This window comes from Canis lupus, chromosome 24 (assembly GCF_048164855.1).
Source record: "Canis lupus baileyi chromosome 24, mCanLup2.hap1, whole genome shotgun sequence".
Lineage (NCBI taxonomy): Eukaryota > Metazoa > Chordata > Mammalia > Carnivora > Canidae > Canis > Canis lupus.
Window position 1 is genome coordinate 14,917,173 of NC_132861.1, and position 22,868 is coordinate 14,940,040.

The 22,868-nt window shown below is 35.7% G+C and overlaps 1 protein-coding gene across 6 annotated transcripts in view; it reads left to right on the plus strand.

Annotated features, from left to right (window-relative positions):
• LOC140615799 (phospholipid-transporting ATPase IB-like) overlaps nt 1-22,868 on the plus strand; it is a 178,673-nt gene that overhangs the window by 8,956 nt on the left and 146,849 nt on the right. For 4 of the 6 annotated variants that reach the window (XM_072795717.1, XM_072795718.1, XM_072795720.1 and 1 more), the window contains 6 exons: nt 5,920-6,019; nt 9,644-9,742; nt 10,915-10,960; nt 11,847-11,887; nt 14,039-14,112; nt 20,498-20,567. In XM_072795717.1, coding sequence (XP_072651818.1) covers nt 5,920-6,019; nt 9,644-9,742; nt 10,915-10,960; nt 11,847-11,887; nt 14,039-14,112; nt 20,498-20,567 — 430 coding nt within the window. Of the gene's footprint in view, nt 1-5,919; nt 6,020-9,643; nt 9,743-10,914; nt 10,961-11,846; nt 11,888-14,038; nt 14,113-20,497; nt 20,568-22,868 lie in introns of those variants that run through there. The other 2 variants (XM_072795722.1, XM_072795721.1) reach the window with 2 other exon arrangements.

The following is a 22,868-nucleotide window of genomic DNA, read 5'->3' on the forward strand; positions in this document are numbered from 1 at the left end:
GCCTGGTTTTAGCTTTAGGGTAATGTTGGCCTTGTAGAATGAATTTGGAAGTTTTCCTTTTTCTATTTCTTGGAATAGTTTGAGAAGACAATGTATTAACTTTTTTCAAAAGTTTGGCAGAATTCACCTGTGAAGCTATCTGGCCCTGGACTTTTGTTTCTTTGGAGTTTTTTGGTTACCAATTCAATTTTAATACTAGCAATCTATGTGTTCAAATTTTCTATTTCTTCCTGCTTCAATTTTGGAAGGTTATGTGTTTCTAGGAATTTATCCATTTCTTCTAGGTTGTCTAGTTTTTGGCATATAAATTTTTTTAAAGATTTATTTATTTATTTATTTATTTATTTATTTATTTATTTATTTATGATAGACAGAGAGAGAGAGAGAGAGAGAGAGAGAGAGGCAGGCAGAGAGAGGCAGAGACACAGGCAGAGGGAGAAACAGGCTCCATGCCGGGAGCCCGATGCGGGACTCGATCCCGGGACTCTAGGACCGCGCCCTGGGCCAAAGGCAGGCGCCAAACCACTGAGCCGCCCAGGGATCCTGGCATATAATTTTTTATAATATTATCTTATAATCCTTTTATTTCCATGGTGTTGGTTATTTCTCCTCCTTCTTTCTGATTTTATTTATTTGAGTCATTTTTTTCCTTGATGACTCTGGTAAGCATTTATCAATTTTATCTTTTTTTTTTTCAATTTCATCTTTTTAAAGAATCAGTTCTTGGTTTCATTTATCTTTTTCTAATGTTTTAGTCTCATTTTATTTATTTTTCACTCTAATCTTTATTGTCTCTTTCCTTCTACTAGCTTTGGGCTTTATTCATTCTTCTTTTTCTAGCTCTGTTAAGTGTAAGGTTGTTTATTTGGGATTTCTTTTTTTTTAAAATTTTGTGAAGTAGATCTATATCACTATAAACTTCCTTCTTAGAACAGATTTTACTTTGTTCCAAAGATTTTTGGATCATTGTGTTTTCAATTGCATTTGTCTCCATGTATGTTTTGATTTCTTCATTGATTCATTGGTTGTTTAGGTGCACTTTATTTAGCCTCCATGTGTTTGTATTTTTTCCAGGTGTTTTTTTTTGTTTGTTTGTTTTGTTTTGTTTTTGTAATTGATTTCTAATTTCCTATCATTTTGGTCAGAAAAGATGCTTGATATTTTAATCTTCTAAATTTATCAAGACTTGTTTATGTGGCCTAACATGATCTATTCTAGAGAATATTCTTTTTTTTTTTTTTTTTTAATTTATGATAGTCATACAGAGAGAGAGAGAGAGAGAGAGAGGCAGAGACACAGGCAGAGGGAGAAGCAGGCTCCATGCACCGGGAGCCCGACATGGGATTCGATCCCGGGTCTCCAAGATCATCCCCTGGGCCAAAGGCAGGCGCCAAACCGCTGCGCCACCCAGGGATCCCTCTAGAGAATATTCTATGTGTACTTGAAAAGAATGTATATTTTGCTGTTTTGGATGGAATATTTTGTTTATATCTGTTAGGTCCACCTGGTCCAGCAGCTGCCATTCACAGCTGCTGTTTCCTTGCTGATTTTCTGTCTAGATCATCCAACCATTGATGTAGGTGGAGTGCTAAAGTCCCCTACTATTAACTGTATTACTGTCAGTTTCTTCCTTTATTACTGCTAATGTTTGCTTTTTGTGTTTAGGTGCTCCTATGTTGGATGCATAGATATTTACAATTGTTCTATCCTCTTGTTGGATTAATCCCTTTATTATTATGTAGTGTATTATGTAGTGTATTATTATGTATTATTATGTAGACCTTCTTTGTGTCTTTCTACAGTCTTTGTTTTAAGGTCTATTTAGTTTTATATAAGTATTGGTACCCATGCTTTTATTATTATTATTATTATTACTACTACTATTATTATTATTTTGGTTTCCATTTGCTTGGTATATTTTTTCTTCTCTTCACTTTCAGTCTGTATATGTTCTCAGATCTGAAATGAGTCTCTTAAAAGCAGCTTATAGATAAGTCTTATTTTATTTTTATCTATTCAGTACCCTATGTATTTTGATTTGAGCATTTAATCCATTTACGTTTAATTGTTGATAGGTATTTACTTACTGCCATTTTGTCAGTTTCTGATTGTTTTTGTACTTCTCTGTTAGCTTTCTTTTCTTACTCTCTTTCCTTGTGGTTTGATGGCTTCCTTTAGTGTTATGCTTGCATTTCTTTCTCTTTATTTTTTGTGTAACTATTATAGGTTTTTGATGTATGGTTACCATCAGGAACCTATATATGACATCTTATGTATGTAGCACTCTATGTTAAGTTGATAGTTGCTTAAGTTCAAATACATTCTAAAAGCACCACATTTTTACTTTTCTCTCTATGTTTTATGCCTATGATGTCATATTTTATGTCTTTTTATTTTGACTACTTTTTTGTAGGTAATCTTACTACTTTTGTCTTTTTTTAATAAAGATTTTATTTATTTGAGAGACACAGAGAGAGAGAGAGACAGAGACAGAGACAGAGAGAGCAGAAGAGGGAGAAGGAGAAGCAGGCTCCCCCTGACTGGGGAGCCTGATGCAGGGCTTGATCTCAGGACCCAGAGTTCATGATCTGAGCCTAAGTCTGACACTTAACCAACTGAGCCACCCAGGCACCCCACTACTTTGGTCTTTTAATCTTCATACTCACTATAAGTCATTAATCTACTACCTCTACTATATGTTTGTATTTTCCTGTGAAATTTTTTCCTTTCATAATATTCATACTTCCAATTACGGCCTTTTCTTTCCATTTAAAGAATTTCCTTACACATTTCCTATAGGACTGCTTTAGTGGTGATGAATTCCTTTAACTTTTGTCTGGGAAACTCCTTACCCCTTTTTCTATTCTGAATGGTAATCTTGCTGGATAGAATATTCTTAATTGTAGGCTTTCTTTTATATATACATATATATATATATATATATATATATATATATATTTTTTTTTTTTTAAGATTTATTTCTTCATGAGAGAGAGAGAGAGAGAGAGGCAGAGACACAGGCAGAAGAAGAAGCAGGCTCCATGAAGGGAGGCTGATGCGGGACTCAATCCCAGGACTCCAGGATCACGCCCTGGGCCGAAGAAGGCAGGTGCTAAACTGCTGAGCCACCCAGGGTTTTGTATTCTGAATATATCATATTTCCTTTTGGTCTACAGTTTCTGCTGAAAAATCACCTGATAGCTTTATGGGAGTTTTCCTTGTATGAACTCTCTGCTTGTCTCTTGCTTTTTAAAAAATTCTATCTTTATCATTACTCTTTGCCATTTTATTTTATATGTCTTGGTGTCGATATCATTGGGTTCATCTTGTTAGGGACTATATCTGCTTCCTGTATCTTGATGTCTATTTCCTTCCCCAGATTAGAGACATTTTCAGCTATTATTTCTTCAAATAAATTTTTTGCCCTCTTCTCTTTTTCTTCTTCTAGGATCTCTATAATGTGAATGTTATTATACTTGATGATGTCACGAGTTCCCTTAACCTATTCTCATTTTTCATTATTGGGTTTTCTTTTTGCTGTTCCGCTTGGTTGCTTTCTACTACCCTGTATTTGGGATTGCTAATCTGTTCTTCTGCATCCTCTAATCTGCTTGTTGTTTCCTCTAGTGTATTTATTTCTGTTATTGAATTCTTCAAATCCCACTGTTTTTTTTAGATTTTTTGTCTCTTTGTTGAAGTTCTCATTGAGTTCATCCACTCTTTCCTCAAGTTCCATGAGTATCTTTATGACAATTATTTTGAAAATTTTTAAAAAAGGTTTATTTATTTATTCATGAGAGACATACAGAGAGAGGTAGGGAGAGAAATGGGCTCCCCATGGGGAGCCTGATGTTGGACTTGATCCCAGCACTGCGGGATCACTCCCTGAGCCAAAGGCAGACACTTAACCCCTGAGCCACCCAGGCATCCCTGAAATTTTTTTTTTGTTGGGCATATTATTTTGTTTCATTTTGTTTTTTTTTCCTGTGATTTCATCTTGTTCTTTCATTTGTGACATATTCTTCTGTCTCCATTTTGTCTAGCTCTCTGTGTCTAATTTTGTGTACTAGGTAGGCTACTTATGTCTCCTAGACTTAAATATAATGGCCTTCTGTAGAAGAGTTGCCCTATAGTGCAATCTCCCTTGGTCACCAGAGCCATATCCTCCAGGAGTGTCTCCTGACTGGGCTGCTTGCACCCTCCTCTTATGGTTGGGCCTCAATTACCCTTAATTCAGCCAGCTGCAATGACCCACTTTTCCTTCTGTTTGTGTACTGGATAGGATTTGCTCCCTGCACTGTGGAGAGGCCTATCTGTGGCTACTGTGGGCTTGTTGGTGAGCGAGGCCAGAAGTCAGCCTAGCTGTCTGCAAATAGCCTCTTTGCCACAGCTGCAGATGTACAGTACATCTTTCTGTGTAACCAACTAAGAGGCCTGACTGCAGAAACTGTGGGTATGTTAGTATGTGGGGTTATCTCTCCCTCTCTCCAGGGTAGGAGTCACTTTGAAGTGTTGCTGTTCCCTGTGGGAGTTGCTTGCAGAGTGTGGTGGGGCAGGAGTTGTTTTGGTGGGATGCCTGCTGAGGAATCAGGCTGGCTGGATAGGGTGGGTTCACAGGGGAATGCTGGGTTGGGGCACCAAATGCTAGTAAGGTAGACGAACAGTATTTCTGGCTCCCACAAACATCTGGCTACCTAGGCTAGAAAGAGAAATGGCCTCCTCCAGCACTCTTATTCCCAGAAAACTCTCATGCAGATTCCTGTTCCTGCAGCATACCTTCTAACATTAGTAAATAAGTATCCTTCCTGTATACTCCCTGTGCTTTTGAAACTGATGCTTCTGTGTTAGGTCTTGGACTGAGTTTTTTAGTATACTGGCTCTTTAAGGGCAGGGACTCCGTTTTTTCTCACTCTCTGGCTCTCCCACAGTTTTGTCTGCTGAGTTTTACAGCCCTTGGATTGAAGCCCTCCTGGTTTTCAAAGCCAGATTTTTGGGGACTCATCAGTGTGGGTCCCTAGGTCTGGGGGTGCCCTGTGTAGGGTCAGACTCCCTCACTTCTTGGGGCTTATGCTGTCTCTCCTGTTTGTGGCTACTTGTGCAGGGAATTTGGTTTCCAATTACAACTCTGCCCTTCCTGCCCTTTTTGGTGTGGCTTCTCTGGGATGGAGCTGTTATCTCAGTGTCTTTGTGGGACAAGTTGAATTCAGGATCCTCCTATTCTGCTGGCTTCCCAAAACTCCTGGTCTTTCTGATTTAAAAATATAGTAGATTAATTAGAAAACACGAAACACACTGGTGATGATTTTCTTTGTCCATGACATGGCTTAGGCATTTAAGATAACTTTTAGTGATAACGAGCCCATGAGGGAGAGAAAGGAGAAAAATTGGTGGCTCTTACCATCCTTGAACTATAAGAGAAATGTTACTTAGAAGTTTTGTTACAAGAATTATAGGCCACTCAGGACACCTGGGTGGCTCAGTGTTGAGCATCTACCTTCGGCTCAGGGTGTGATCCCGGGATCCCAGATTGAGTCCCTCATTAGGCTCCTTGTGAGGAGCCCGCTTCTCCCTCTGCCTATATCTCTGCCTCTCCCTCTCCCATTCTCTCTCTCTCTCTCTCTCTCTCTCTCTCTCTCGGTCTTTCGTGAATAAAATCTTAAAAAAAAAAAAGAATTATAGGCCATTAGAAAATGTGGAATACATCTTGCTTATCTACTGTATCTACTGTTTCTGAAATGGGGAAAATTCTTTATCCTAACATTGTTTTCAGATAACAATGAATGTTTTTAAAAATGAAAAAAAATCTTTAGAAAAGAGTCAGTATTTTACAACAATATTTTATCCACTTCTGGGTTTTTCTTTGATGTTTTTAGAGTTCACAGTGTTAATTGACAGTGGTATTTTTCTTTTTATCTACAGCACAGCCAAGTACAACATGTGGTCATTCCTCCCTCGATATTTGTATCTGCAGTTTAGCAAAGCTGCTAATGCTTTCTTCCTGTTCATTACTATATTACAGGTAATATTTCTGAACACATTACTAGAATAAGCTTTCTAAAAAAGAAAATATAAAAAGCTCACTTAGCTGAAATAAGAATTTGATATAGAGAATAAATTCAAACACTGTAAGAAGAGAACTCTCTTCTTACAATTATTAAGTTATTCAGTAAGACATCCAAACTCCCATTTTTGGCCTGAAAAACATGTTGATGCCCAATATATGAACTGGTCCACAGTTCTTCCTGATTTATATCACTAATTAATTATTATTGGACTGACTTTTATAATTTATGCCACCTCCATGATAGGATAATTTTAATATTTTTAAAGGAATAGTTTGAAGAAAGTCCAAATGCCAGTTGAAAATAACTAATTTTGTTTTCTATCTTTTTTTTTTTTTGTATTTCAGTAAGAATACTTAATGTGAGATTTACCTCCTTAACAATTTTAACTGTATAATACAGCAATGTTAACCATGGACATCTGTTGTCCAGCAGATCTCTAGGATTTATTAATCATGTATAACTGAAACTTTATGCTTGTTGAATAACAACTCCTCATCTCTCCCTCTCTCCATCCCCTGACATCACCATTTTACTCTCTGATTCCATGAATCTATATTAGATGTGTCATAGAAGTGGACTTATGCAGATTTATCAATCTGTGGCTAGCTTATTTCACTTAGTATAATGTCCTCAAGGTTTATCCATGTTGTTACGTGTGGCAAGACTTCCATCTTTTTAAAGTCTGAATAATATTCTATTATATGTATGCCACATTTTCTTTATCCAGTCCATCCATTGATAGACATTAAGATTGTTCCCATATCTTGGCTATGGTGAAAAATGCTGCTATGAATATGGGAGTGCTGCTATCTCTCCAAGATCCTGATTTCAACTCTTTTGGATAAATACCCAGAAGTAGGATTGCTGAACCATATGGTAGTTCTATTTTTAAGTTTTTGAAAAAGCTTCATATTATTTTCTGTAATTTCAGCACCATTTTCTATTCCCACCAGAAGTGTACAAGGGTTCCAGTCTTTTCACATCCTCACCAGCACTCGTTAATTTTTCGTGTTTTGCTAATAGCCATCCTGACATGCATGTATGAGGTGATATCTCAATGTGGTCTTGAATTTCATTTGCTTGATGTGTGATACTGAGCACCTTTTCATACATTTCAAAATGTACCTCTTGGCCATTTACATGTTGTCTTTGGAGAAATTCTATTCAGGTCCTTTGCCCATTTTGATTGGATTATTATTATTTTTTTCCTGTTGGGTTGGAGTACCTTAAATATCCTTATCAGATGGAGGATTTTCATATATTTTCTCCTATTATGTAGGTTGCCTTTTCATTTTGTTGATGGTTCCTCTTGCTGTGCAGAAGCTTTTCAGTTTGATGTAGTCCCACTTGTCTATTTTTGCTTTTGTTGCCTGTGCTTTTGGCGTCATATCCAGGAAATCATTGCCAAGACCAATGTCTAGAAGCTTTCCCTCTATGTTTTCTTTTAGGAATAACATCTTTTCAAAACAGTTAAATTCAAGGCTTTCTATAATTTATTTTTTTCCTGTTTATTCAACCTTATTTTCATCATGAACCCTACAATCCAATGCAATCCAAGAGGCAAGTCCTCTCACAATTCCCTAATTTTCTTCCTATCTCTAGACCTTGGTTCATTCTATTACCTAACCTAGAAGGCACTCATCTGGCTATACTTTACACATTTTCTTAAAAGCACAACTCAAAATCACCCTCCTCTCAACTTCACCAAATGCCATACTCCATGCTGATTTCCCCCATCTTTCTCTTCTGTAGCAGTGATCTATTCTATACATTATAATTGGCTTTATTTTTCCTGGCAAACTCTAAGTTCCTAGAGAATAGAAAAAATGCCTTCAAAACGGCCAACTTTTGAGATAAGAATTTAATATATCGGTTGAATTGAACTTAAACAGAAGATGGCATTAGTAAACATTTATAGAGGTCCCATAGTATGTACCAAAGTCTGTGCATGGAATTAAGAATTCAAGGATGAATTATCAGACATAGTTCCTACCTTTGGAGAGCTGGTAGTCTTAACATACAAGTACTTTAAGACCTATTTATAAAATGCTAGAGAAACAGAGACTACTTTGGGTTTGAGGGTGAATGGTTCAGGAAAAGCTGCTGAAAATGAAGATGACATTTGAGCCAAAGAATAGAGGAGGAGGAGTTTAACAGTAAGCAGAGGGGCAGTGGAAGAAGAGAAGGTCTTTTGGGCTCAGGAGACTGTGAATATAGGCACAGAAATGGGAAACGCTGGTTGACCAAGGGGGGAAAGGAAAGAGGTAAAAATTTCTCTGGGAAGCTTTTATAGATTTTGAATTGTGAAAATTTAAAGTATTAAATTTTTTTTCTAGTGTCTGAAATGTTCTGGAAACAGGAAAAAATTTGTTTGGAGCATAAAGTAGAAAAGAGGCTGAAGATGTCATCTGAGATCAGGTTATAAGAAACTTAGCATGTTACATTCAGAAGCTCAGACTGTATTCTAGGGACAGTGAGAAGGTAATGACAGGAGCGAAAGTGAAGTGACCAGCTCTGGCTGGGCTTAACTGAGGGAAAGACAGAGAGAGGCCTGTGAGCAGCAAGACTGGCTTGGAGGTGCATTGCAGAGAGATAGAGAAGAGGGACAGATAGAAGTTATTTGAAAGACAGATTTAATTGATAGCCTAAGTGATCTTAAAATTTCTCCTCTTCTTCCTCTGGTTCTCAGATTGCTTTAAAAGTAGTTGCAAGAATTATCAAGAACTTCACAATAGACACTGTTTTGCTCCACAAAGAAATAATAAGCCAGCAGGAAATAAGGCAGCATAGAGAGTACACACAGGCCCACGCCTGGAAATACAAGCCTAAAAACTGGTCTAAATCTGGAAAACTTAAAGGGTCCAATCTAGGACCTTACCTACCCTTCCATCCATCAGGAAACTGCCACAGCCTGTTTATCACTTTATTTCTCTTAATTAATTAATTAATTATTGAGTGTGAGCAGGGTGGGGAGGAGTTGGAAGGGGCAGAGGGAGAGAGAGAGAATCTTAGGCAGGCTCCCACACAGAGCTTGATCTCACAACCTCAAGATCATGACCTGAGAAAAAAATCAAGAGTCGGACACTTAACTGACTGAGCTACCCAGGCACCCCACTGTATTTCTCATATTTTAAGGAGTGGCAGGTAGACCTATAGCAAGCACTCTCCACAGGTAATTTGTTATTACAACAAATGTTGTTCTCATGTGCCCCCAAAAAATTTCTCTTCTGCCTCAAAAAAGAAGTAAGTTTCAGTTAACTGACCTTCTGGATTTAACTCTTTTGAAAGGATGCTATTTTAGACACTTAAGTTCTGAACTAGTCTCTTCGAAATGTAATAAAAGTATTCTATTGGAAAGGTGACATAAGGACTGAAGTGTTAAGCAGTCACACTGGTGACTTTTCCATAATGTGATGTTTAGTATCATGCTTAAGGGTGGATTTTGATGTTCTAAGAGCCTCATTTAACACCGTGTGTTGTTCTTATGTCCTGAGTATGTCACTAGCTGCCTGACTTTTAGTGTTAGCAAAATGTAAGAAAGATTTATCATAAGATTCATAGTGTAACTCTTTTTGCAGCAAATTCCAGATGTGTCTCCAACAGGAAAATATACAACTCTCTTGCCTTTGATGATTATTCTTACAATTTCAGGCATCAAAGAGATTGTAGAAGATTACGTAAGTTTACTGTTAGTGAAATGTTCTCAAAACTACTGTCATGAGTAGAAGGGGTATGTTTTTTGTTTTTTGTTTTTTTTCTTTCAAGCTTCTAGTTGGAGCTGGTATAATTCTTTAAATCTGTAGTTGATGTGAAAAGCACATTAAGGTTTTAAGGTTTCAGATTTTAAATTTTGTGTGTGTGTATGTGTGTGTGTGTGTATGTTTGAGAAATCAGTGGCACTTAATAGTGACCATAAGATGTATCTTGGAGGATATAATGCAATTAGAAAGTCCTAACTGGCTAGAAAGTTCAGAAATTGTGCAGTGACTTCATTTCTTCTTTAACCTTATCACAGATACAGTTTCACATGAGCCTACAGATTTTAGCAGTGAAGGAAAAGAAGAGAGATATAATTTATTTTTTTCCTGTTTATTCAACCTTATTTGTTTTCTGTTTGTTCTGACCCTCCCAGATATAGCTGAGGTCACTCTAATAGAGTCCCCTTCCTCCTCACTCACAATCCTAATGCTCATTTTCCAAAAATTGCTTGCTATTGTTGTTCCTATGTTTCTGCCTCATTCCTATTTTATAAAGATAGATCATCAGTAAAATCTCTTTGGTTGCTGGTCTTTTGATTGGTTTATAATATGAAAGAAAATTTTCAAACTTAATCAAAAGCCCTGGGCTGAATTGGGGCAAAATTCAAGATTGCTAATTAGTGTTTAAAGCAGCATATAATATACTGGCATTTCAAGTAGCGCTTCACTATGTAGGAGACCCTGTATTTTCTGTATTTATATGTCTGTATGTTTTGTGTGTGTGTGTGTGTGTGTGCGTGTATCCATTTAAACTGAGGCTCAGACAGGTTAGTGACCTGACACGGCTGTATTCGTAAGAGGCAGAGCTGGAATGTCAACCAAGGAAGCTGTTGCCATAGGCCACACACTTAACCACTTTGCTATACTCCCTCCCTTAGATCACATTTCAGTGTAGAAAGTCAGATAAGGGCAAAACAAAATTGTAATCAATTATAGTAAACAAAACAAAACAAAACAAAACAAAACAAAACAAAAAACCCACCCTTTACAAGTAGGTTTGCTGCCTCTATTCTTTAAACCTATGACTTGTATTATGATGTGAATTATTCACTTTGAACTTTTGACATAATGGATTTTTTTTTCTATAACAGAAACGACATATAGCAGACAAATTAGTTAACACAAAGGATATAATAGGTAAGATACTAGATTAAGTTTTTATCCCTCTTTACTATTAAAAAAAAATGCCCAAATTGACCAAATAGATACATGTACTTTGTTTCATAATGTTTTATTATTTAAAGAAATATAGGAACAAAGAACAACAACCATAAGGAAACTGTTTCTTATATGTGAAAATTGTCAGTTTTGCTAATTAGAATAAAAGAAAAGAAAAAAGATGGGAAGCTGGAATATTTGGGATATGAGCAATTCTTATATTGATAAAAACAATCTGGGTGTTACATAGTCTCTCTCAGTCCTAGCTTTGAAATGTGCTATTCTTTGTAATTGATTAGAAATGTATAATGTTGCTTTTCAGGCTATCAGCCAGTATTTTAGCATGTAATAGCAAATGGTTTTCTCTTTAGAATCAGAAGTAACTTAATGTAGGGTCACTTGGGTAGCTCAGTTGATTAAGCATCTACCTTTGGCTCAGGTCTTGATTCCAGAGTCCTGGTATTGAGTCTGCTTTGAGCTCCCTGCTCAGTGGGAAGTATGCTTCTCCTACTACTTGCCACCGTGCCTCCTTGTGCTCTCTCTCTCTCTCGCTCTCTCTCAGTCTGTCAAATCAATAAATAAAATATTTTTTAAAAAAGAAGTAATTTAATGTAGCTTTACCTATGGGTCATCTCTCTATCATTAAGTTAGTTTAGGTTGCATTGTATGATGCATATCACTCTATTTTGGTGCAGTGCATGTGAACAGAGTTTCCATATTTTTCCAGTTTATATCAAAGTTAAATTAATAAAGACAGTACTTTATAAAGAAACACTTTTGGGTTTTTTTGGAAAAGTATCTTTTATGATTTTGGACTTTACCTAATGCAATTGTTACAGTTAATACGTAGCTATATGTTTTCCAGTGTTAAGAGAGAATGTGTGGAAAATCATTATGTGGAAAGAGGTAAGAATGTATTATAAGTTTTCACTTAGTAATAAACACCTACCATATTTAAACAGATTTTTATCCATGAAACATGCCTTTAAGAACTGTCATATTATCCTGTTTTGTAGATGAGTAAGGAAGTAGAGGATCAAAGAGAATAAGTATTTTGCTTAAAGTTACACAGCGTGAAAGTACTGAAAGGCTTTGAATTTAAGTCTATTTGGTTGGAAGACTACATCCTTTCTAATGTGCTTCTGTGTTAACCTCTGTGTCATTGTCTGGAATTTTTAAGGATGATGCTTCACAAACTGTTGATCAGGGTACAAGACAATCGTTATATGGAGACTACATCAGGGAATGTTTTCATAAATATTTGCCCTATGATAGAAGTTAAAGGCATAGTGGGGCTAGATACTTTGTCTTCCTCAATAATTCATTGCTGACCAGTGTAAAATTCCTTTGAGGACTAATTATAAAAGTGTTTTCATTTCTAAGTATTGTCAGCATTTCTTGCCCTGAGAGAGATAAAACAGATGAGTCAGTCATGATTGCAATTTTGCTCCTCTCATTGGACCAAGAGAAAGAAGTCCCTGAGAGATCCACTCCATCCCTGGTGGCAGAGTCTCAGGGGAGAGGGTTGGTGAGAGACAAGGGGAGAGGAGTGAGGTTGCAGGAGGTTGGGGGATGGCAGGCTTCTTTCTGAGCAGAGGTAATTGTATGATTGAGTTTAATTTACCTCCAGTGCCTTCCACTGAAAGAACAAGTGAAACAACTAGAGCCAAGGACCAGGAATTCTTATCCTTCTTGACTCCTTTTACACCTGTCTAACCAAATGGAGCACTTTACACAGGTGCTTACAAAAGGAAAAGGGAGCTGATTTGGGGTCCTGTGGGCAAAATAGAAATAAGAGTTTGTAAGAGACGTGCTTTTCATGACCTCCCTTAGGGTGATGACTGCTTACTGTCAGTTCCCTGGGTACATAATCTTCTGCCTTAATATTGTTTCTGGGGGGAAATCTAGTTTTAATCACAAAGTCTCAGCTTGTCTCATTCTAGCCATTGCTAGATTGTGCTGTAAGTTAGTTGTTTATATAAGCTACAAATGCCTTGTTCACTGCACTGTGAACTTGATATAAGTTGTGAATGTTTAATTAACAATTCTTTTTTCTTCCCTACTATTACATGTGTTCTCAGCATTTATAGACACAGCTTTTAAGATTCTCTTCTCACTTTGATTTGAAATATTTAATTAATCTTTGCTCAATTAATGAAGATAGAAATGATCTATATAATCATACTATAAAAAGAAAAATAGAGTCTCCTTGTTCTTTTCCTCTTCAGAAAGAAATTATTATTTTTTTCAGTATAGGTCCAGAATTAGTTTAGGATAGAATTTCAATCCTCCCTCCTCCCTCAGCTTTTCTAGCTGCCCAGGAAGGGCCTGTGAATTTTGAGAGTTGTGTCCTCAATAGCTTAGCACAGTGTAAATGCTTAAGGCGTTTGTTCAAGAAAAGCACACAGGAAGGAAGCATCGAAAACTCATACTGCTTTCTTCATGTATTGTTCCTAGTATTTAGATCTCTCTTTCTTACAAGTTAGAATTCACTCATACATTCAGTAAACAAATATTGATTGATTGATTGATTGATTGATTGATTGAGATGGGCTTTTTTTTCTGTTCTACGTGAAGCTCCAGACCAGCAGAGAGAAACCGCACCATTAGGCAAGCAATTACAGTGTGATAGTGTATGAACTGCACATCACTGCAAAAACAGTTGCTTGAATTTCTCAACTTTGGCACTATTTACATTTTGGGTCAGAAAATCATTTGTTGAGGTGGGGGGCTGTCCCTGGCTTCTATCCCCTTGATGCCAATAGCATCATCTCCTAAAACCCCTAAAGTTGTGTCAACTCAAAATGTCTCCAGACATTTCCATCCAGACACTTCCATCCCTGATGGAAGAGCAGGGCAAATAGCTCCTGGTTAAGAACAACTGTGTTAGAGGAATGAATCCCTCAAAGAATAAAATTGTTCTAAAATATCTAGAGTTTCTTAGCATGGTTCCAGAATTTTCAGATCATACTTTTTTCTTAAAAATATTTGATACATTTTGACTCTGTGTTTGCTTTTAAAATTGATGCATCTGTGATTTCTCTCATGGTTTCAAAGGTAATTGTGGGCGATATTGTGAAGGCCTCAAATGGACAGTTCCTTCCTGCAGACATGGTTCTGATTTCTTCCAGGTTGGTTATGATAGTGGGCATTGAAGGAACCTTTTTTTTTTTTAAGATTTATTTACTTATTATTTTGGAGGGGAAGGGGCAGACTGGGAAAGAGAATTTCAAGCAAACTCTGTGCTGAGCATGGAGCCTGACACAAGGCTTGATCTCACGACCCTGAGATCAAAATCTGAGCCAAACCCAAGAGCCACATTCTTAACAGACTGAGCCACCTAGGCACCCCCATTTAAGGAATTCTTATTCTGAATTAGAAATTTTAAGAAAACCAAAGGCCTTCCCTTTCACCCCTTTCTCCATCTCTTTCTATATGATAGACCAGCAAAGTCTTACTGCAAAGTCAAGTTGCAAAACCTTTTACTGTGAAAGGACTGATAGTAAATATTTTCAGCTTTGAGGGCCATGCAAACTCTGTTGTAGCATCAGAAGCAGCCATAGGCAATATGTAAACAAATAGGTGTGGCCGTGTTCCTATAAAACTTTATTTATAAAAAGAGTCAGAACCTCTTTATAGCCTGTGGGCCATAGTTTGCTGACTGCTTTTCTATCCTTTTATTATCTTTTCTTTAATTCCCTGGACATATATTCTTCCATCCTAATTTTTAGATTAATTCCATCCTTTCTGTAATTTTTACAGACATTCAGAAAACTTTAAAATATTTACACTTATTATCATATTTTAATCTCATGCTAATACTGAGATGTTTCTATTCTATCAACAGTGACTCACGCGAGAGTAAGTGATTTTTCAGTACCACCATTTAGTGGGCTCGTGTGAGGCTCAAATTTAAAAACATAGTCTCTGTTCTTTATGTAGAACTATTCATTGGCTGTTTTGGAGGAAACATACAGAGACTCCCTACAATCAGTATTTCCTTCCCATTAGGTCATGTCTGACCACCTCCTCATCTGTTTCTATATTGGGCCCCTTGGAGAGCTCAGCTCTGTCCTCGTGTTCCCTCTAAGGAGAACATAGTTTGGGGCATCTCTAGGTAAGAGTGGCTATAGTTATGAACACAGCTGCATTTGATATGTTGGGTAAAATGTTTCCCTAGATCAAGTCATAATCATCTCAAAGTGATAAAAACATGTTCCTCGCCTTCTAGACACAGATCATCTTGCAGCATGGAGAGATTTATTAGGAAGAGAGATTTGTTCCACAGCCATTATCAAAGCTTCTGGAAAAGCAGAAATACCAATGCTAACTCTTATTCCTACCAGATGTAATTTGTTTTTGCCACCAGTGCTTTAACCTATTGGACAAAAGAGCTTACTGTTATTTCTTAGAAAAAGACTAATAAAATTCTGGTAAGATTAATCAGGGAAGAAAAAAAGGCACAAGTACACAATATGAAAAAATTGAGAAGTTGATATAATTAGAAATGCATCAGAGATTAAAGAGAGGATCTTATGAAAGTTTATAATCATGTTTTAGCATTTAAATAAAATGCATAAATCCATAGAAAAATATAACTTACCAAAAGTTGTTTTAGAAAGGATATGGAACCTGAATGGTCATATAATCATTAAAAATACTATGAAAGTAGTAAAAAAAAAAAAAAAAAAAACCCACAGAGACTCTCAGGACCAGACATTGTAATCGTAAAATTCTGTCACATGATCAATGTAGAGGAAATACCAATCTTCCAATAAACTGTTCAAAGAGATAGAAAGAAAGAATACTCTCTAGTTAATTTTCTGAGGCTGATATATATAACCTTCATACAAAAAATGAACAAAGATGGGATGATAAAGTAAATTTACAGGTGTGTTTTGTTAATTATAATATAAAAATACTAAAACTTGACAATATTAAAGATGGTAATATGTAATGATCAGATGGGGTTCATCACAGGAATGCAATTTATTTTTATAATGAGTCTGATTCCATTTTTGGATGTTTGCTGACAACTTTTAAGCCTCTCTTCCTCTTCCCCTTCGTGCACGTCTGGGCTGCCTAACAGGAAAGCCTGTGTGCACCCTCCTTTGGCACCTTATAAATAATAACCTTCCCACCATTTTGGTATGTTTGTGGCATTATCAGTTTTGACACTCAAACCAAATCTTGGGTAGGGGCTTGATCCTACTACTGAAGAGTGACCACAGCAGTTTCATTATTAGGAAACCAAATAACGCACTTTAATGCATTTTCATTTTAGTAGATTAAAAGGTAAAAAACATGATTATATCAATAGGAGCATTTCAAAATATGCAACATTCATTTGTGATAAAAACTCCTAGAAAACTACCAATAAAAGGAAACTATTTTAACCCAATCAAAGGAAAAAACTGGTATATATGGAGTAGAATAAAAGAACAAGATTCTCATTATTTGTAGATGATATTATTGTGTACATAACCCCCCCAAATTGTTATAGATAATAAGTTACCAATATATTGCTTAATGATACACACAAATGTAGTAATAAAATTATAAAGAAAAGGAAATAATTATCACAAATATTAATATAGTAGCTATCTCTAGGAGAAAGAGAGGAAAATGCAATTGGGAGGCCTTTCTGGTCAATTTCTTATCTGGCAATATATATAGCAATAAAACAGTATTTTGTTGTTCTCACACTGTAAACATTCTATAAACTTTTGGATGTATGATATATTTCACACAAAAAATAAAATTTAATTTTTTCTATCTTTCAAATTTGTAAGAGATACATATAAAAATTTGCTAAAATTCACTTTCTTTGAAACATTTGTCTTCTGTATTAAAAATATTTTAAAAGCAGGTACCACTTTATTGGCCATAGATATGCATATCTCATGATCAAATTTAGAGACAAAATTTTTTTTAAATAAGGGCTATTGGTCTAATGGAAAAGCTTTATCATTTGGAACAGATCTTTTCTATTTGTATTCTTGGTTCTCACTTCTCTCAGAAAAAAGAATAGTTTGTTTTATGTTTTCCATGTGGGAGTTGTAAAAATAGAAAGATAATAAGACATTTATTAGCAATGGATTTGAAAGGAGAAACACCAATACAATGCTCTAAGCCAGTCAGGGCTTGAACAAAATCATGGTTATATGATTGCTAGACTGAGTACATTAGAGTATTTCAAATTTGAAAGAGGAGTTTCAAGGGGCTTTTAAATGTTTTAATTTTTTAGAATAGCTAATTCACACATGTGTTTCAAGTTTTAAAAGTTAGGAAAAGACATCCAGTGATGTCTCCCTCCCTTCTGTTTCCCTGCCATCAGATACGCAATGCTATTATGTTCCTGTGTATACTTCCAGGGATCTTTTATGTTTATAGACAAATACATCTATATACATCCCCCCCTTGTATTTTGCAAGCTTTATGTTTTCATTTATAAATGTATCTAAAATATCTTCTTTTTTTTTAGTTTTTTTAAGGTGTCAAGGTTATTAATTTGAGATTTTTCTTTTTAACTTTTTAAAATGTAGTCATTTACAGGTATAAATTTAACTCTCATTCACTTCAAAGTATTTTTTTAACTTCCTTTTTGATCTCTCTTTGACCCATTGGTTATTTAGTAGTGTGTTCTTTAAATTCCACTTATTTGGGAATTCCCCAAATTTATTTCCCTATTAATTTCCAACTTCATCCTATTGTGATCTAAGAATGTACTTTGTATGATTTCAACCCTTTAAATTTATTGAGGCTTGTTGTATGGTCTAGCATGTGATCAATCTTGGAGAATATTCAAAGAATGTGTATTTTTTTTCACTGCTTTGAATATGTCATCCTAGTGCCTTCTATCCTCCAAGGTTTGTTTGTTTGTTTCTTTCTTTCTTTCAGATTTATTAATATGAAAGAGAGACAGAGAGAGGGGGAGGGGCAGGGAGAGGGAGAGAGAATCTCAAGCAGACTCTATGCTGAGTGCAAAACCCAATGAAAGGCTAGATCTTATGACCCTGAGTTCATGATCTTAGCCAAAGCCAAGAGTTGGATGCTTAACCGACTGTGCCACCCAGGTGCCCCAATCCTCCAAAGTTTCTGCTGAGAAATGATTTATAGCCTTATTTGGCATCTCTTGAAAGTGGTGAGTAGCTTTCCCCTTGTTACTTTCAAGATTTTCTCTTTGGCTTTAACTTTTAACAGTGTGATTATTATTTGTCTAGGTGTGGTTTCTTTGAGAATATTTTACTTGAAGGCTTATTTTGTTGAGCTTCTTGGATGTATAGATTAATGCTCTTCATCAACTTTGGGAGGTTTTGGAACAGCATTTCTTTAATATTTTTTTCTGTCCCTTAGTTTTCTCCTTTTGGGACTCCCATTATGCATTTGTTGGTATGTTTGTTTGTATTCCACATGTTTCTGAGGCTTTGTTTATTTTTCTTTATTCTTTAAAATTTTTGTTTCTTAGACTGAGTTATCTCAATTGATCTATCTTCAGGTTTGAGTCTTTTTCTGCTTGCTCAAATCTAAGCAATGAATTTTTCACTTCACTTATTTTACTTTTCAACTTAGAATTTTTATTTGGTCTCATTTTTATCATTTTTCTTTCTTTCTTGATAATCTTTATTTGATGGGACATATTCTAATATGTTATTTCTTTCAACATAATTTCTTTTAGCTATTTGAACATATTTAGCATGTCTGATTTACATCTTTGTGTAGTAAGTTCAATGTCTGGTTTTGCTCAGGGACGCTTTCTATTGATTGCTTTTTAATCTGTGTATGGATCATACTTACTTCTCATGGTTTTCATGTCTCGTGGTTTTTTATTGAAAGTGGGACATTTTAAGTAATATAATGTGGCATCTCTGGCAATCAGATTCTTTCTCTTACCTAGGATTTATTTTAAAAAAAAATTTTAAGGGATCCCTGCCCAGTGTGGAGCCCAAAGCAGGCTTGAATTCATGACCTTGAGATGAAGACCTGAGCTGAGATCAAGATTTGGATACCTAACCGACTAAGCCACCCAGTCACCCCACCCAGGATTTATTTGTGTTGCTTCTCAGTACAAATTTTTCTTATAGGCCCTTTGATTAGTCTATTGTTTCCCCTGTTATATATCACCTCAGACACTGCAATATTAAAACACTTTCATGATGTTCTCAACAAATGTTTTCCCCATCCCCGCCACTGTTTACCCAGGATTTTAGCACTGGGTAAACTCTGGGTCAGGTCAAATAAAAACAAGCCCTTCAAGGGGAACCTTTCAGAGATCCATCATATAGGTAAAATAATGACTTTATGGGAGCATACTTTAAAAGAAGTCTTGCTGTTTTATGCTCCCTCATTACCAGGAATGTGGACTATTATATTTAAAGCAGTCAAAAGGAAGAAGTGGAACTTTTTCAAAACCAATATTTGGCTTTTTTTTTTTCCTTGAGTAAAATCTCCCTGGGTTGATTTAAGTATTTAATTAATTTTCCAAGTTCTAAGAAAGTTGATTCTCATAGTTTTTGTCAGTTATCTCACTGTTTTATAGAAGAGAAAATTTTTAGAAGTTCTTACTTTGTTATATCACTGATATCTTTAATAAAGATATATTTTTATTTTGGAGGTATATGGTCTTATCGGGCAAAATTGATACAGATTGTTTTACTTTAAACTTGATAATCAGTAAGTGAAATACAGTCAAAAGAGTTAAGACTGAAATCAAAACTAAGTAAACTTTAATGACAGTTTTTGTTATTCTTTGTGGCATTTCCCCCCAAAACAATTAATTTTCATGAATGAATTGCATTTGACATGGAGTAGAATCTGGCAAGGCAAATGTTCGTTACTTTAGTGTCTTGACTTCTTAAATGATGAGGTTAGGTAGAAATAGAGAAGCCCAAGTGTAGTGTTTGAGAGCCTCTGCTCTGTCCAGAGTTATCCTAAAGATTTTACCCTCATTATATAAAGACCATAGAGCCTGAGCCATTGGGAACTACAATGGACCTATTTTAGAAAACAACAGAATTTTAGATTTGACCTTAGCTGTGACACTGGTCTGTTCTGAGCTATATAACCTCTTCTGTTCACCCTCAGCCATTTCTCTTTTTGGGATTAAAGGGCTTTGTAGGGGTAGAAAGTTTTCTACATAAGATGAATTTTAGACTTGTAGTATCAGACTGCTAATGTCTCCTGAAAAAGTAATTGTAATTCTTTCAGCTTTATTATTTTTTAAAATATTTTATTTATTTATTAATGAGAGACACAGAAAGAGAGGCAGAGACACAGACAGAGGGAGAAGCAGGCTCTATGCAGGGAGCCCGATGTGGGACTTGATCCTGCAACTGCAGGATCATGCCCTGGGCTGAAGGCAGGTGCTAAACTGCTGAGCCACCCAGGTGTCCCATTCTTTCAGCTTTCAACAGTCCTTTCAGCTGTTGATGTAGGTCTTATTTCATTGTTAACATTATTGGGAAATTAATTTTTAGAGAGATATTAATTCAATGTTATTTGCTTTATCCTCCTTAGTGAACCTCAAGTAACATGCTATGTTGCAACATCTAATCTGGATGGGGAGACAAACCTAAAATTACGGCAGGTAAAGACACTTTTTTTTTTAAGATTTATTTATTTATCCATAAGAGACACACAGAGAGAGAGAGAGAGAGAGAGAGGGAGAGACATAGGCAGAGGGAGAAGCAGGCTCTTCACAGGGAGCTCAATGTGGGACTCAATCCCAGATCCTGAGATCACACCCTGAACTGAAGTCAGATGCTCAACCGCTGAGCCACCCAGGCATCCCAAGACACCTTTTTAAATCCTAATTCTGTGTCTAAGCTCACAATGCCAATTTTTTCCAGGTACCAGTTATTATTTTTCTCATGAAGAAAAGTATTTCTCTGCTGTTGTATAGAGGTAATTCATTCTTACTAATTATTTAGAGGGGTTCTTTTAAAAAGTTAAGTAGGAACTAGGTGATATGTCACTAGTGCAAGAAAAAAAATGTCCTATAAAATTCAGATCATATAAAGGATGACATGCCTTTGTGCATATTATTTTGAGGATATTTTTGTTAATGCTTTGGTGATAAAACAACCGTCATGATAAACATCATAACTAGATTAAAGGGGTATAAATGAGCTCTGAGCATATAACCACTGCTTTTTAAACTATTATTTGCATTTCAGAGTAACTTGTGATTATAAAAGAGATAGTTTTCCAATTAACTTCCTATTAATGGAAAGAGACAATCTTTAAGATAATTGAGTCTGCTTTATCACTTTGCTTCAGCAAGGAAGTCCCTGAATTTACATTTGACTATTTACATGTCTGCTAATCTTTTATGCAAACTTTATGATTTAATGAAAAAAATGAAAAATGAAAGAAACATATTTAGAATTTATTAAAGTAATATATCATCTTTGTAAAAATAATATAAATAATATAGAAACTTTGGCTGTCTGTTAAACTTTATCTCCTCCTTCCAAATCCCATCTTTATTCCCAGTACTAATTATTGTAATAGTTTAGTGGTACCTTCCTGATTTTTAAAAATGCAATTACAGATTTCTGTTTCAGGGGAAATGAAGTTAACATAGTTTCTTTTATTTTTCCTGCTGAGGACAACTAAAGCCTTTGGACATTATATAGAAAGCAAATATGAGAAAACACTGAAAGAGTGGTTGAAGACAACATATTATGGGACCATGGAACCCAGGGAACAACAGAGTGGCGAGTTCCCTGGGTTTTCTTTTTGCCTCGTATATACCAAGCTTAGAACTGAAGAAACCAAAAACCCAGAAAAACCAATGGCACAGACAAAAAACAAAACAAAATAAAACCTCCATTCTTTAGTCAAAGGACCAGAAAAGGGGCAGCCAGCAGGATAGAAGTTTTGAGACAATGACCACTCTACTCCAGCAAAACACCAGAGTATTTGGCCCCACTCCCACCTATGCCAGCAAAAGTTAAGTGTGGAGCCTTAGACCTTCACCCTTACCCAGCTGTAATAAGGCACCCAACTCCCCCACAAGAATGTGTCAGAAAAACCAAGTAGGAAGCCAGTACATTTATGGCATGAGATTCTGGAAGGTGAAGAGAGGGTAGAGCTGAAAAACTACTAGAAGAAACGATGACTAAAACTTCACAAATTTGCCAAAAGACATAAACTACAAATTTAAGAAGCTGAGCAAGCCGAAAAGGATAGACCCAAAGAATCTATACAACTAAAAACTTTTGGAAACAAAGAAAAAATATTTTAAAGCAGTGAGAGAAAAAGGATCCTACCTATAGGGAAAAGACCCCTCATATAGCAGAAAATTTCTCTTTAAAACCCGTGGAGATCAGAAAAAAAATGGCATAACATTTTTAAAATGGTGATAGGGAAGAACTGTCAGCCCAGAATCATGTATCCAGCAAAAATACTTTTCAAGAATGAAGAGAGAATTAATACACTCCCGATCGAAGGAAAAATAACAGAATTTGTTGCTACAAGACTCACTGTAAAAGAATGGCTAAAGGAAGGTTTTGAAACAGAAAGGAAACCATAAAAAAGGAACATAAGGAAGAAGGAAGAAAGAACATGATAAGCAAAAATAAAGCTAAATACAATAAGCTTTTTTTTCCCTCTTGAGTTTTCTAAATTATGTTTGATGGTTGAAGCAAAAATCATAAAATTATCTGATATGGTTCTAAATGTGTGGGAGAAATTTAAGATATATAATGATGAGGGTAAAGAGACAAAAGGAAGCAAGGCTTCTATATTTAAACTTGTAAAATGATGATACAAATAAACTATGAGAAGTTGCTTATTAATAACATAATTCCTGGAGCAACCACTGCAATAGTTATATCAAAGGAACATATTTTAAAACAAATAAACCAAAATGGAATTCTAAAAA